The sequence below is a fragment of the Meleagris gallopavo genome, chromosome 20 (assembly GCF_905368555.1).
Source record: "Meleagris gallopavo chromosome 20, MGAL_WU_HG_1.1, whole genome shotgun sequence".
NCBI lineage: Eukaryota > Metazoa > Chordata > Aves > Galliformes > Phasianidae > Meleagris > Meleagris gallopavo.
The window spans coordinates 7984908-7999969 of NC_139423.1; the positions used below are offsets into that span (position 1 = coordinate 7984908).

Below are 15062 nucleotides of genomic sequence, written 5' to 3' on the forward strand. Positions count from 1 at the left end.
GAGTGTGATTCTTGGCAGATAAAGACAGGACAAACTCATCAGGTGATGAGCTTTAAAGTGTAAATCGTCATCTAGGTTCTAAGCAGCAGTGCTTTGTTAATTTAGAATCTGAGGAAGTCGAGAGTGTTTTTGAAAATGCTTTTAAACTATCACTTAAAAATGCTCACTGTATAAATATCACATATTTAATTGTGCAACTGCAAAGTTAGCAGTACAGCTTCATGTATTTTGGAGTGCAAAAATATTAATAATGGGAAAGCCTTGTTAATTGAAGGTGACTTTTAAAATGAAATTAATGCATTGCATGAGGGTGCTATGAGAGGACTTTCATTGACCACTGATCCTATTAAGTTTAGAAAAATAAGTTTTTTTTCAGTGGCTATTTTGAATGTAATTAAAATTAAAATATTTATTGAACAAGAAGGTGTGATATTGTTAATAATATGCCTGGTTCTAAGGAAAAAGCATGTAAAAGTAATTCAGAGTTGAACTTTCTTTTGTTTCCTGTTACCTTGTTCAGCTAACATGATTCATTATAGTAAGTCTTCCTGAGTTGGCATTTATGATGGAAACATTTTGTGCCCTGGTTTCCTGGTTAAATACCACTCATTGCCTTATCTCTTCATGTCTGAATTGTAGGTGGGAGGAAAGGAGAACTGCTTCTGGAAGGATCCAGTATTTAAATCATATTACAAGAACAACTCAGTGGGAACGACCAACGCGGTAAGAAATTGTTCAGGAGACCATGCATATGGGTGATGTTTGTCTGCTGACCTTGAACACTCACCACAAGAAAGTCTAAGGGTCTATCGGGTGGTATTCTGCATTCCAATGTCCCTCTGCAAACACATAGCCCATTTACACCATCCTTGTCTAATGCACTTCCTTGAAAGGGATGAGACATTATAGCCTTCTGAGGCTTATCAAGGCAAGGTGAGGAAGGTTGGGCTACGTACTGCTCATAAAATAATAATAATTTTACTCTCAGCACTCTCTTTTTTTAGGATGGGAACTGCTCATTGTGAGCGTTTGATGTGACCTCGATCCTGTAATTTCATATATACAAGTGTTAGATCAGACTGTAGGGTAGGTGAAAAGGTTTACTAATTACTCTGGGATGAACACAGCAAGCACAGGACAGCTGTCTGCCCATCATCAAGGCGCCCTGGTCCAGGGCTCGACTGCTCTGTTCTGCAGCCCACAAAGTTTTCTAAGAGCCTTTAGATGAAGCTTTTAGTAACACTTACAGACAAAAGCATATAAAGGACAGTGGGGAAGCCAGCTTGCCTGGAAGTGCCATGACTCCTCTCAGATTTCTGCAGGACGGGTTTCAGACAGCACTCTAGTTGCTTGCCATGCATAAATGTCTCTACACCAGCTTTTAATTCATATTATCTGAAGTAATGGTGACAAAAACGTTGATTAATTCTGGTACGGAAAGCAGGTAATTTTCATGCTTTTCTCAACAGGCCAGCATCAGAATACTCCAGTCCAGGCAGACCACTGAGCTGTTTTGTGGATGAGAACACTCCAATTACGGGAACAAATGGTGCCACGTGTGGGCAGTCATCAGATCCCCGGCTGGCAGAGAGGAGGGTCAGGTCGCAGAGGCACAGGAATTACATGAGCAGGACACACTTGCACACACCTCCTGATTTACCTGAAGGCTATGGTATGTAAATTAGTTAATTTTAGATATTTCAGGTAACTGGGAAAATGGGCTTTGTCTTCTGTATGTTAGATCACTTTAGTTCCTTACTTTGGGCTAATCAGTCTGTGTGAGTTTTTGTATTACATATTTTGTTCTCATATTTATTAGTTTGTCTTGATTTCACAGAGCAAAGGACGACTCAGCAAGGTCAGGTCTATTTTCTGCACACTCAAACTGGTGTTAGTACGTGGCATGATCCAAGAGTACCCAGGTAAGGAAACGCTGAAAGTATCCTTAAGTTGTCAAATCAAAACAGTTCCCAATGCTGTCCTTGGAGCACTCCGTGCAGTATTTTATTTTTTGCCTGTTGGCCCCTAAAAAAATTATTTAAACAGTGATGTTTTAAAGCGATATGCAACACCTGGAATCAGTTAATTGTGTGAATTTCAGCTGAATCCAGATTTTAATATTATGCAAAGTAATTAAACAAAAAGTAGAATCTGAGTGCTTCCAAAAATGTAGGTTTTTCTAGGTCCTTCAGTTAAAACGAGGTTGTTTTGTATTTCAATTCCATATTTGAAGTGAACGAGACCTGAGAGATTGGCAGTGTTTGTTTATGGAAAACAAACTATGTGACAAATGTGCTAGAGAAATGTGATATTTTTTGATAGGGGAGCAGACGAATGGGAAGCCTGGAAAATCTGGTAGATTCCTTGGATATTTAAGTTGCAGTGTTTGTAGTGAACTATACCTACAATCAAATTACCTTAAATTTACTTGGCTGTGGGAATTACTGTCCAATATTCAGCCTCCCATGTGTAATTTACTGAAGGAATGGGAAATGTAGTACATTTTCAAGAAACTAATCGCAGAAGCTGATGTGCAGGTAGCCTGGAGTCTGACATGGTGAGTTGGGATGTTTAAAAAACAAGTAAAACAGTTTTTTCCATTTGGGTATAGTAGCAACCATGTCAAGCTCCTTTTTTATGGCAGGTTTTCTTCCACAGAGTAGAAATGAATGTTTGTTTATTATTTTGTAGTTGTTTGGCGTGGATATTCTTAGAGCAGTTGTGTATTATTTCACACTGATAATGAGAAACTTGTAAATTGGGAATTTTGAGGAGAGAAGAAAAGAAGTAGAGAGTATCTTTATTTATGTGTCCACGTGCATACGTACACATTGTATGTGATTGTACCCATGATTATTTCTGATGTGTTTGAGGGGAAGGAAGGATAACAGAGAAAATATTGTTACTTTCTGATTGTTCTTTACAAATACCAGCCATGGATTTTAAGAGGCAATAATTTTCAGTGGCTTTTTTTTTCTTTTTTCTTTTTTTTTTCCAAATATGTGCTGTTTTGAAGTTGGCAGCCACTGTTGGCCTTGATGAGAATTGTAGCAGCTCTGTCAGTTGCTGCTGGTGCTCATTCTCATGGAAATGGATTTTGGATTTCCTGGGAAGGATTAAAGTGCCTCATAGCTATAACTTCATTGCATTTTCAGATGATTCTTCTAATTGTTTTTAGTACTACTTTTGTGTTAAAAAGTTATTCTTCATTATGATGCATTATCTTCAGACTTGAGAGTGCAACAGAGTTGACAGTTGTGTATTAGGAAGGTTTTGCTCACGTTATTTGCTTAGTATATAAACGAGAAACTAGATTTCTCTCAAAGGTATATTAAGAGATGAAGAAAGTAAAGTTTCCTAAATTTTGTGGTGTAATGATTATGTCCAAAGTCCAAAATGCTGCTCTTAGGTGTGGCAACAGAAACTGTGTGTCTCTGAGAACAAAATTTGGCTGCTTGCATGTACCAGCCGCAGTGACAAGGGATACAGCTTATGTCATTTCTAAGAAATACTGTATTTTTATGTTAATATACCACAGTTGCTAAAAAAAAAAAAAAAAAAAAGCCTTGTGGTTCATGGGCCTGTGTATGAGCAGTATCAGCAGAAGCTCAGGCTCAGGGCTTCCTATTTCCTTCTGTAGCTTCTCAGCTCTCTGCATCCCTACAGGCTGCATCTTTTCAGCCCTTCCACCCCTGACTCTTTCCTTCCATCAGCCTGTAGGATACTGGGGGATCTGAGGACTTGTGCCTTGAAAAAGTGCCATTCTTGGCAGTATGTGGTAGCTGAAGTGTGAATTATATGCATAAAAATGTGCATTGTTGATTTTTTTATTTTTATTTTTTATTTTTTTAAACTAACTGTCTTCAGTGAACCAGTGAAACAAATATAGTCATGCTGTTTTCAGCAGAATTTTCTTAAGCCCAGTGTGGGTTTCTCTGTGCTTACATTTTTTTTTTAATGTTTGAAAGATTTTGTTAGAATACTGTTTTCTTCCCACTAGCATTGAGGGCCTGGGGGCAAAAATCACCTGTGGCATACGCATATCCCATGTGTAATTCTTCATGGAATGTGTAACTCTTCCCAAATGCAGTTCTGTTTTGTAGGAGTTTTTGATGTGTGATTCAGAGCTCCTTACATGACTAATGATGTTTTAAAAACGTTTTCTGTCAGAATTGGTGTAGAATTGCAATTCCATTTTAGCAAATGTGGCACTGGCCTTTTATTTTTGTTTTAAGCCTGTATTAATTTAACATCTGAAGCTGGTTTGTACAAAAGAAAGCTATTTGATAAGAATTTTTTTCCTTACAGCAAGTGTTCTGGGGTGTGTGTTTTTTCTTTGGTGGGCTTGCACCTTGGGAGTAGAGATTCCAGCTGAGCAGATCAAGTTTCTGAAACAATACATTTTCTCAGACTTCATGGAATTGTTCTGTTACATTTACACTTGTTTGGCTCAGAGGCCAAATGCTGAGGTATTTTTCATTTTATATTTGTTTTCACAGGGATCTTAGCAACATCAATTGTGAAGAGCTTGGTCCACTGCCTCCTGGATGGGAGATCCGAAATACGGCAACAGGCAGAGTTTATTTTGTTGACCATAACAACAGGACAACGCAGTTTACAGACCCACGGCTATCTGCTAACTTGCATTTAGTCTTAAAGTAAGTCTAAAGTCTCCAGCACATGTTAAATATAATACAGAAAAGAAAGTGACTCTTAAGGTGTGCTGGATTTTGTATTGAGATGTAGTTTGCCGTTAAGTAGTACTGGAGTCATAATAGTGACATTCTGTCACACACTGCCAGCCTACTCTGTTACATAGCAAAGATGGTTTGATTGTTCTTGTATTTAAAACGAAACTGAAAAGAAGAAAAAGAAACAAGCAACACCGCAGAACAAACCAAAAAGCAAAACAAACAAATCCCTCTGGCAGCATGTAGACAGGAACGTGGCTATCATGGTGCCAAGAGTGGGTGCCAGGAGGGAAGGAAGAAGCAAGTGCCTTCCCATGCAAAGGCTGGCCTATGGAATTATTTTCCAATGGTGAGAGACACTTTCTTTTCTTTTCTTTTTGCTTAGTACTACTTTCAGTGATGGAGTACTTGTTTTTTAAGAATATCAGATTGCATTCAGTACCCAATTCAGGTAAGCAGGGGCATAGAAGTGCCCAACTACTCCCCTCAGAGAAAGAGAAATAATTCAGCTCCTATTTTAAGGTAAGGCTAGTTCAGATGTTCTCAAAGTAAAAGACCCAAATAATTTAAATTGGATTTTTTACCACAAAAAGAATAAAAAAACAAAAATACTTTTTCTGCCTTAGCGCAGACATTACGTATTCGTATCACAGTTTGAGAAAGAGGAGGAAACTGAATGAGATTCTGGATTTTTTTTATTCCCAAGCACGTATTTGACACTGGGGAACTCTACTGAAAATGGAAACAAAAAAGCAAAGAAACATTTCTGTTTTGCCTCTGTGGCTATCAGTTTGTCCAAGCTCTGCAGGAATTTGACTCTTACTAACACCTTTTTTGGGAAACACCTGTAAAATATTAGGTAGCTGTTGAGTGGAGGGAATAATAAAGAGTTAGACAGAAAGTCATGTGCAGCCCTAGGCAAGGACAAGTGTGAGGAATAGTCTTTTAAGGAAGAGAATCCTTAGGAAGAGAAGTTGAAGGAAACAATAATGGGAGCAAGCAAAGAGAATGAAGGCAAGAAAAGTAATGTCTATGAAGTGCACATATCTTTTGTGTAATAAAGAAAAATTGGACATATTTCTCTGCCCAATATCCATTTGAATTTAATATTTAGACACCTCTCCCTTTTGGGCTATTAAGTATTTATTTGTGTAGAAAGTCATTGGTATACATCTGCATACTACAGAGCTTAAGTAGAAGTTCCCATCACCCAGACATTGAATTCAGACGCAGATATTTTACCCAAAGATAACTTCAGACCCTCTTGACTACAACAATGTAATTCCTAAAGCACAGAAAGTTAATTAACTGGACTTGATTTAAAACATGGTCCTTCACAGGTAGGTTTATTTTCAGTGGTAGCAGGGACACGTGGCTGGGTTAATGTGTTGTGAAGGACAATGTATAGCTTTTCATCTAAAAAATCCACTTTGTCTTTTAAGTTCAAAAACCACATTACATTTATTTAAACTTAAGTACACTGTAGTAGTTCTTTCTCATTTGTACATCTGTCTTTCATTAGGAAAGGATTTCAGAAATCCAGCCAGCAGTGTCATCAGCAAAGCCTGATGCCTGATAAATCTTTTCTGGTGTTTATTCTTTTATTGCACCAAACAGGATTTGTGAAAGCTTTTAAATTGGTTTTATTTAATTGTTAAGCCACCTCATTTGTTATTAAAAAAAAAAAAAAAAAAAAGCAATATATCTTTGGCCTGACATTTTTAATTATCTGAGAAATAAGTTCAGTATTTGGGTGGGATGGGTGGGATAGTTTTATGTTCAAAGCTGTAATAAAAAATGTGCTTTTAGTAATACTGACTTTTCTGTCAAGCTGAGTAAAGGAGTTTATTCTTCCAATGATGGCATTACAAGTTATGAAAATAATCAAATTTGTTATCCAGTTCTGTTTTTAAAATGTTAGCCAAGAGTTCATGATAGGTTTTGATAGTTATGGTACCTGAAAAGTACTTAGCTGTATCCTCAAAGTGCAGCACACAATCAAGTATACTCATTCAGCTGTGAAAACAAATGAAGAAATTACATTTAATTACTTCAAGCACTGCAGATTATTTAGCTAATGCTACACTGATTATTTTTAGCCTTATACAGAGAATGGCACTTTATTTTTTCTTCAAGTTCTGCTTTATTTTAGATTGGTTTAATTTGATGCATACATCTTGAACTCATGCTTATTTCAGAGGTTGCATTTTCTTTAAGACTGACTAGTTCCATGTCTAGGTTACTGTGCTTTTATGCTAGTAGAAACGTCGTACCAGTGCACCCTCACTTTAGTATTTATTGTTACTCTTCCTGGTAGGTATATACAAGCAATATTTCCATAAGATTGTTCTTCCAGAATTTGAAAAAGCGTAAGACAGAATAATTTTGCTTTAATTTGTTTATCAATTAAATACAGTTTGAGATTCATATTTAGAACTAATAATGAGTACAAAAATATCATGCATGTAGCACAAATGACATAGAACTGTATTCTGGAGCCACATCAAGTATCTTTGTAAGCTGTTGTAATGACTTGGTTTCTTGGGATTGACTTTTAAAATAACTGTTGTTTATAGTAATAATGTGATCAGCTTAGGAATAAAGTTAAGGTTGCCTTAATTTAAGAACAGTCAAGAGAACACTGAATCTCACAAAATCAGTTAAGCTGATTTCCAAAGTATTGCGTCGTAGGGCATTGTGACAGAATTGGATTCCTGCACATTACTCGCTTCTGTAGCCCAGATGTAAAAAGATAATATTATTAATAATGAAATAGCTTTCAGCTATTGCTGAGCTGATCCAAATGTGTGCATTGCAGGGGTTTCTAAATGGTAGGTTTGTAAGACTACTGATATTGTAGTAAACTAGTGTAAATTTCCCTTGAACATGGTTCATGCAAATTAACTTTAAATAAAAGGTTTAAAAATAACAGAATAGCTGTCAGAACCACGGGGCAAACTGGGAACACTCCCACTTCTTTTTTTAATTGCCAAAAATGAATGCTGTGGTTGTGAAAGACTGCTGGAAATGAAATTTTGTTGGTCAAGGGAGCTTTCTCAGTAGACTTTGTTTCAGAACAGGCAATAGACTGAAATTTTAAAATATATTGAAGTTGTTTGTGGTTCTATCTCATATGTTTGGTCTTTGATGTTGGAAAAAAAATGATTAGCATTCCATTGAGGGGGAAAAAAAAAAATTGAATTGTGACCTTTCCTATTTATCCAATAAATTTGGGTATTATCACATGTCCTGCACAGAGGCTTTTCAAGTTTTAGGGAGAATACAGCTTTTGTCCTCTTGTTTGGAAATGCCATACTAAAAAGCTTGGTCATACAAAAACACCTACTTGAGAAGTGACACGAGGAAGGACATCTCTGCTCAAAATTGACTTTGTCCAGTAAGAAATTAGATTTACAAAATCTCTTAGAATTGCTAGTAAAACTACTTGCTTATCTGTGCCAGTTAGTTACATGTGAGCTCCCCACATTCCTGTGGTCCAGACTAGGCCAGGTACAAGGGACAAGGTCCTTGCCAAGCTGCCAGTACAAACATCTTTTTGTAAGCTTACTCTTTTTCATAGCCATTTAAAACAGACTATGGTATTGAGTGTAGATTAGAGGCATAGTGTTTGGCTGATCCCTGAATTTTAAATTGAAGGAAGGCAAAACACGCAAAGGAAATATGGAATACCTGAGAAATTCAGTGTCAGCAGCTTAGTAGTAAAACTGTATGGTTAATACCTTATTATATTGTGCTGTAACCTTTTACATACTTTGTAGAGTAGTACTAATAGAAATAACAAACTCTAAAAACAACTGATAGTTGCCAAGAAAGACAGAAGCATATGTCTTTAGTCAGGATAAAAGCTCTCTGAATTTCCTTTTTTCTAGGCCTGAATGTTGTTAGTGTAATCACAGTAATCACAGTAAATCGGAAGTACATTAGGTACTAAGACTGAACCTTTAAGAAACACATAAAGAAAACAGGAGACGTATGACTTGAATATCTGCAAACATCTGTGTTTGTTTCTAGCCGCCAGAATCAACTTAAAGATCAGCAGCACCAGCAGCAGCAGCAGGTGGTGTCCCTGTGTCAGCTTCCAGATGAGGCAGAGTGTCTGACTGTGCCAAGGTACAAACGAGACCTGGTGCAGAAACTCAAGATCCTGAGGCAAGAGCTGTCACAGCAGCAACCTCAAGCTGGCCATTGTCGTATTGAGGTCTCCAGGGAAGAGATTTTTGAGGTAATTTGAGAACTTGACCCATTTGTTAATATTGAGGGAAGGGGAGGAGGGTTATCCGTAACGGTCTGATGAAGTCATTCTGTTAGACTAAATGTTGAAGTCTGGAGTTAAAGCTGAGATTTTGCCAGTGGTGAATAGGGAGAGGAGGCATTTTAGGGGGATATTCAGAACAATTGTGTATGTAAAATAGATGTGTTTACCACATGGAGAAGAAGAAAAAGGAGAAAAGTTTTCCTGTGGTTAGAGATGTGCAGACTGTCTCAGGGACTGAGGCAAGTGTCCAAGCACTTCATCTATTTGAAGATCTGTTTCACTTCTTCCCAAAATGTGGGAGAGCTCTCTCTCTGCACATTGAAAACCAAACCATCAGAAATGACCCTTGATGTATTTGTAACTTCAGTAAAGAGACTGTTATTGAATAGCATTCATCTTTGGGTCAGGATTACTTATCAGCCAGAACTAAGAGAGGTGCAGTATTTTTCCAAAACAGATCTGTTGTATGAATTCTGTAGGCATCTAAGTGACCAGAAGTACCCTTGTTGGGATACTTACATCTTTGAGATGGTTCAGCAGAATAATTCTGATGAAGAAATGCAGTTATAATTCATTGGCTTTTCTAGAGAACATTTTGTCTCAAGAACTTTATCACCCATCCCACCCATCCCTGTTGTGTTTTTACTCCACCCGCAAACATGATAGTCCCACTGTGTTGTCACTGTTTATCCAGCCAAGAAATATGTGTTGGTATTCCCTTTGGAGACAGTCAAATCACTTCGTAATAACTGAAAAAGAAGGGGGAGAAGGGCTGCTATAAAGCAGTGGAAGTTATTATATTCTTTTGAAGTGTCCCAGGCATGCCTATCTCTTCTCTTCCCCAAAACCAAAGATTGGGGGCATCATTACTGGACATAAATAAAACCTTTGATTTAATTCCTTTTTAAAATCAGCATTTGGTTTGCCTCTCTTTAGCATTCTTTTTATATTGTCTTGGTGAAGTCTTACTGATAGAGGAATAATTCCATAGATTTCTGGGGTGGCATTGGTGCTTCTTAAGATGCTTCGTGGAGGTTTGCACATCTTCTAGTCAGTAGAAGTCCCACTGTTGGCTTTTTACCCTGCAAAAATGAGAGCAGAAACAAAAATTTACTGACATAGGGGTTTTTTTTCCCTTTGGATTCTGAGTGGAATAATAAGCAGTGGTAGCTGCTTGTCTGTAAACAGCAGTTAATAAAAGAATCTGTTGTGTATTTACAGGAATCTTACAGGCAAGTCATGAAGATGAGGCCAAAAGATCTGTGGAAGCGATTAATGATAAAGTTCCGTGGGGAGGAAGGCCTTGATTATGGAGGTGTTGCCAGGTAAACAGTGCATCCTCCATCCCTTTCCCCAGCCCCACCAACTGCACTGGTTTGATTCCTAAACCAGACTGACAATAGCTCTTTTTCTTTTAAAATCATTCTTATTTCTGTGCGTTCCAGTAATGTTATCTATCAGAAGAGTATATTTTCAGATAGTCTTTTCTAGGAAAAAAGCATCTAAAAAAAGAGAATTTATTGTAAATAAATCAAAATGCACATTACAGATTGCATCAGAAACACCTTTGGTGTTGATTGGTAAAGCTTGGGTATCTGGAAATGTATGTATACTACTAAACACTCAACTTGGTGGCAGAATCATAATCAGTAACCATTAGAAAGTGGTAACTTGAAGGAAAATCTTGGCAGGCTGGGAAATATGCCAAGCTGACAGGTGCTGTGCAGTTACTGAACCAGTAAAAATAATTCTGATTTCTGCATGTGCATAGCTAACTGTCCTTTGAAAAGACTGAAAAGAATTAATTAATTAATACTTCTAATTTTAATTAATTTATTTATTTATCTATCTGAGGTTATGCAGTAAGTTCTTTTTTTTTTTTTCCAGGGAGTGGCTTTACCTGCTGTCACATGAAATGTTGAATCCATATTATGGTCTCTTCCAATATTCCCGAGATGATATCTACACACTGCAAATCAACCCAGATTCTGCAGTTAACCCGGTATGACTGATAGTGTGTGTTGAGTAAAATGATGCTTTTGTGACCCAGAAATTAGGTACATGTGGAGAATAATGCTCTAGATTTAATAATCTAGTTCTCAGATCAGTATTCAGAGACTGAATTTATGAAATGACATAATTTCTTTTTAGAGTGGATCAAAGAAACATCTCAAATGTTCTTAAGACTCTTAAAGATGTTGGTTTATGTTTCCTTTGGGAGAAATGGAGTTTGTTTTAATTCTTAACAGTAAGACTTCTAGACTTGAAGCAACATACTCAATGTGCTGTATATAAAAATAAAATAAAAAAAGAAATCAAACAGCCTCTAGCTGTTTGTTGGGTGGTGGTTTTGTTGTTGTTTTTAAGATGTATTGAAATGTTATTAAACGCTCAGCAAATATAATCTAGGAGTTGTGTTTAGGTGGATCACTGAGTCTTTTCTTTGAATTCCAGGAACACTTATCATATTTCCATTTTGTTGGACGGATAATGGGGATGGCTGTGTTTCATGGACACTATATTGATGGTGGCTTCACATTGCCTTTCTATAAGCAGTTGCTAGGGAAGCCAATTACGTTGGATGATATGGAATTGGTTGACCCTGATCTTCATAACAGCTTGGTTTGGATACTGTATGTACTGTGCATTATATCTTAGTGTTAGAATTGTGTCTCAGTTAATGTGATACATGTTCCTAATGCTTGTTGACAAGAGCTGAAGCATGTTTTGATCTCCTGCTCAGGCAGATTTAAGAAACATCTTATGTGCACAATTCAGCTTCTTTAAAGGCTTAACATGCTCAAGGATTTCAAATCTGGGAGGAGGGGGGGCAAGAGATTACTAAGATGTAAAGTGCTCAGTTATTCATAAATTTGTTTATTGATTTTTGCTTGTTTATGCAGTTAACATGTTATTAAAATATAACATTGAAAGGTCTGTGATGGCTTAAAATACAATATAGCAAAAATGTATGTTCACCTCTAGTTTCCAAGCAGTACTTCTAAATGGTATTCAAAAAATAAATTTTGACGTCTGTGAAAAGAATTATGGATGTAATGTGTTTGCAGAATGTTTCATTGAGTCACTTGCTTATTTCTTTCCACCAGTGAGAATGATATCACAGGAGTCTTAGACCATACGTTTTGTGTAGAACACAATGCATATGGGGAAATTATTCAACATGAGCTGAAACCTAATGGCAAAAGCATCCCAGTGACAGAAGAAAACAAAAAGGAATATGTCAGGTACAGCAACATATTTTTCAGTGTTTCTGGTATTTCCCATGGGAGGAACTTTTATGCACATTAAGTAATTAAGTGTTATGGGTTTTGTGGCTTTTTTCTTCTTTCTAGGTGGCAGTGCAATAGCTCTGTTGTTATGTTTTCCTGTCACTAAGGCCATTTCTGGGGGGCTGGGTAAATTGCAGGTTTATTGTGTTTGAATACACCTTTCATAAATCCAATTTGAACGTGCTTGCAGACTTTATGTAAACTGGCGATTTTTACGAGGAATTGAAGCTCAGTTTCTGGCTCTACAGAAGGGATTTAATGAAGTAATCCCACAACATCTGCTGAAGACATTTGATGAGAAAGAGTTAGAGGTCAGTACACTAATGTTATGTTACGTTGTCAAGTGTAATAATAAAAGCCTAGGGCAGTCTTTTGAGACTAAGGAACATGTGAGGTTTCATCCCCAGTGCTCTAGGGGTCTTGCAGGTGCACTGTTACAAAAATACAGTTAGTATAAGAGGTTACCAGGTCATGCAGTCTCTGACATGCATCTTCAAGAGAACTAGGAGAGTGATTCTCAACACAGCATTTCGTAGCAACTGTGGAAGTTTGGAATAAAATCTATCAATTTTTCAGAATCAATTATTCATTATTTGGGTAGTTCCAAAACGATTTTTTAAATTAACGATTCATCATTAATTGTATTTTAAATTTACAGCTCATCATTTGTGGACTTGGAAAAATTGATGTTAATGACTGGAAGGCAAATACTAGGTTAAAACACTGTACACCAGACAGCAACATTGTGAAATGGTTCTGGAAAGCTGTGGAGTTTTTTGATGAAGAGAGGAGAGCACGACTTCTCCAGTTTGTGACTGGCTCATCCAGAGTGCCTCTGCAGGGCTTCAAGGCATTGCAAGGTAACATTTTGCCCAAAGTAACTGCAAATGCCTGTGCTTGGAGGAAGCAGTGAGACGCAGCACAGAAGCATTAGCTAAAAATGAGGCTGGTTGGCTGCTACGTGACTTTTCTCAGAGGAATATTTAATGGTCTGATGAATAACAGTCACAGAAATAGTCTTTTTGTGAGTTTGCTCATTACCTTCTGATTCAGCTGTAACCGCTGTTTTTGTTTCAGTTCACACTTCCTTCCCTTTCTAGCAATACGTTCTGATCAGTAGAAATCCTAGCAGGGTTCTCTGAATGTTTTTCCTGGAAGACTGTTGTTTCATTTCTCTCCCTTGCAAGCCTTCATCATCTGCACAGCTCTGTGACCAGCAAACACCAGCAAGGAGCGAATGTTCCTGTGTTCTAACAGCAGAGGAGCTCAGTTATCTGGGCTGTTTTTATTGTAAAAGCAACACAATCACAGGCAGCCCTGGCAAAGGAAACAATTGCTTAATTACTGACCTGTTTTATGAGTTTCATTCAGAACTCTGGATCTCAGCTGCAGCTGTAACCCATGCTGCTCTGTTAACACCATAGTTACCATGTTTTGTCCTTTCACGAGATGAGAGGGAACAGCCCAGGGAAACATGGACCACAACCTGTTTTAATAGGTAGAAGATCTCAAGAGAACACACATTCTGTGGTAATTTAGCTGCCATGTACAGAAGCCAGTTGCTACAGAAATCTGTTTATTCATCATCTCTTCATCAGGCAGAAGACCTCATTGTCCTTTTCCTCTGTTCTTGAGCTCTAAAGTATTCAGGAACATTAGAAGGTCGGGAATACTGAGGTTTTGAAGGCCCTGGTTACTTTAAGTGTTTAAATAGTACGAGGGAAGGACTATACAGTCCAAACAAACTGTAACTGGTCATGGCCTGAGAATACTTGAAAGTAGTGCTAGTTACTTTTAGTATGGCTATACTAGTTGTTTTCTTGTTTTTTTGTTTTTTTAAAGAGAAAAAAAGTTTCTGTGAACAAACAAATCCTGTTTTCCTACAGATTTGAAGATGGATCTTGCCAGGTTCTAGATTTGAGTTGTGGTAATACAGTAATGCAGTCTCATTTACTAATACTCCTATTTGACACTAGAGAGTCCCCATAAGAAAGATTGATGCTGTGGATTATATCCTTAAATGCCAGCCTACTCAGGCAAATATGCCAGCTGTACAGAGGGCATTTGTGACCTCTTCTGGCCTGGTGGAACTTTAGCATATTCTGACTGAATCTAAAGACTGCTGTGCTACACTCTTTCCTTTAGCAGAGATTATGACTGTACTTAAGAGACTGTGTGACTCTGTACAGTCAGGTAATATAAAAAAAAAAAAAGTATCTATGAGAATTCTATCCAGTTTGACTGCCTGTTACAATATGAGGGCAGATGGAGCTGCAGAAGTTTCCTAGGAGGAGTGAGAAAAGTGATGTTCAGAAGTGTTGCAGTTGTGTAGTGTGCAGTTAAAACAGGTATCTCACGTTTTTCCTTGTCAGTGCTTTGTTCTTGTTTAAATTGCTGGAAGAGAAATGACAGCATGGTTACTTTGTGTGGGTGGAGGGGCAGACTCTGACTGTTAGGAGCTATGGGTTTCTTCTGGCTTTCTGCTTGCTGCTTATGGCCTCAGCTTCTGTGTGTAGCTCCTTTCTCTTTCTTCTTTTTTCTTTTTTTTTTTGCATTTTGTTACTGTCTTTTCTTGTTGCAGTTTAAGAAAGCAATTTCCAACTAGTACTAGAGATCTTTTCTGGATTTTCAGGTGCTGCAGGCCCACGACTATTTACAATACACCAGATTGATGCCAGCACTAATAATTTGCCGAAAGCTCATACCTGGTAAGACTTCTTCAGGTCTCTTGTGATATGTGGATTTGCTGTCTGTTTTAGCACTGTTTCTTTCTTTTAGGACACTGTAGATGCTGTCTATTACAGA

General features: G+C 37.5%; 1 protein-coding gene across 3 annotated transcripts in view; it reads left to right on the forward strand.

Moving 5' to 3' along the window:
• The window catches only part of SMURF2 (SMAD specific E3 ubiquitin protein ligase 2), a 56852-nt gene that overhangs the window by 37860 nt on the left and 3930 nt on the right, over window positions 1-15062 (forward strand). For all 3 annotated transcript variants that reach the window (XM_085239858.1, XM_085239859.1, XM_010721518.3), the window contains exons 7-18: window positions 640-723; window positions 1470-1672; window positions 1838-1922; window positions 4500-4658; window positions 8724-8934; window positions 10189-10292; window positions 10855-10969; window positions 11422-11600; window positions 12075-12212; window positions 12448-12568; window positions 12916-13117; window positions 14890-14965. In XM_085239858.1, coding sequence (XP_085095984.1) covers window positions 640-723; window positions 1470-1672; window positions 1838-1922; window positions 4500-4658; window positions 8724-8934; window positions 10189-10292; window positions 10855-10969; window positions 11422-11600; window positions 12075-12212; window positions 12448-12568; window positions 12916-13117; window positions 14890-14965 — 1677 coding nt within the window. The remainder of the gene's footprint in view (window positions 1-639; window positions 724-1469; window positions 1673-1837; window positions 1923-4499; window positions 4659-8723; window positions 8935-10188; window positions 10293-10854; window positions 10970-11421; window positions 11601-12074; window positions 12213-12447; window positions 12569-12915; window positions 13118-14889; window positions 14966-15062) is intronic.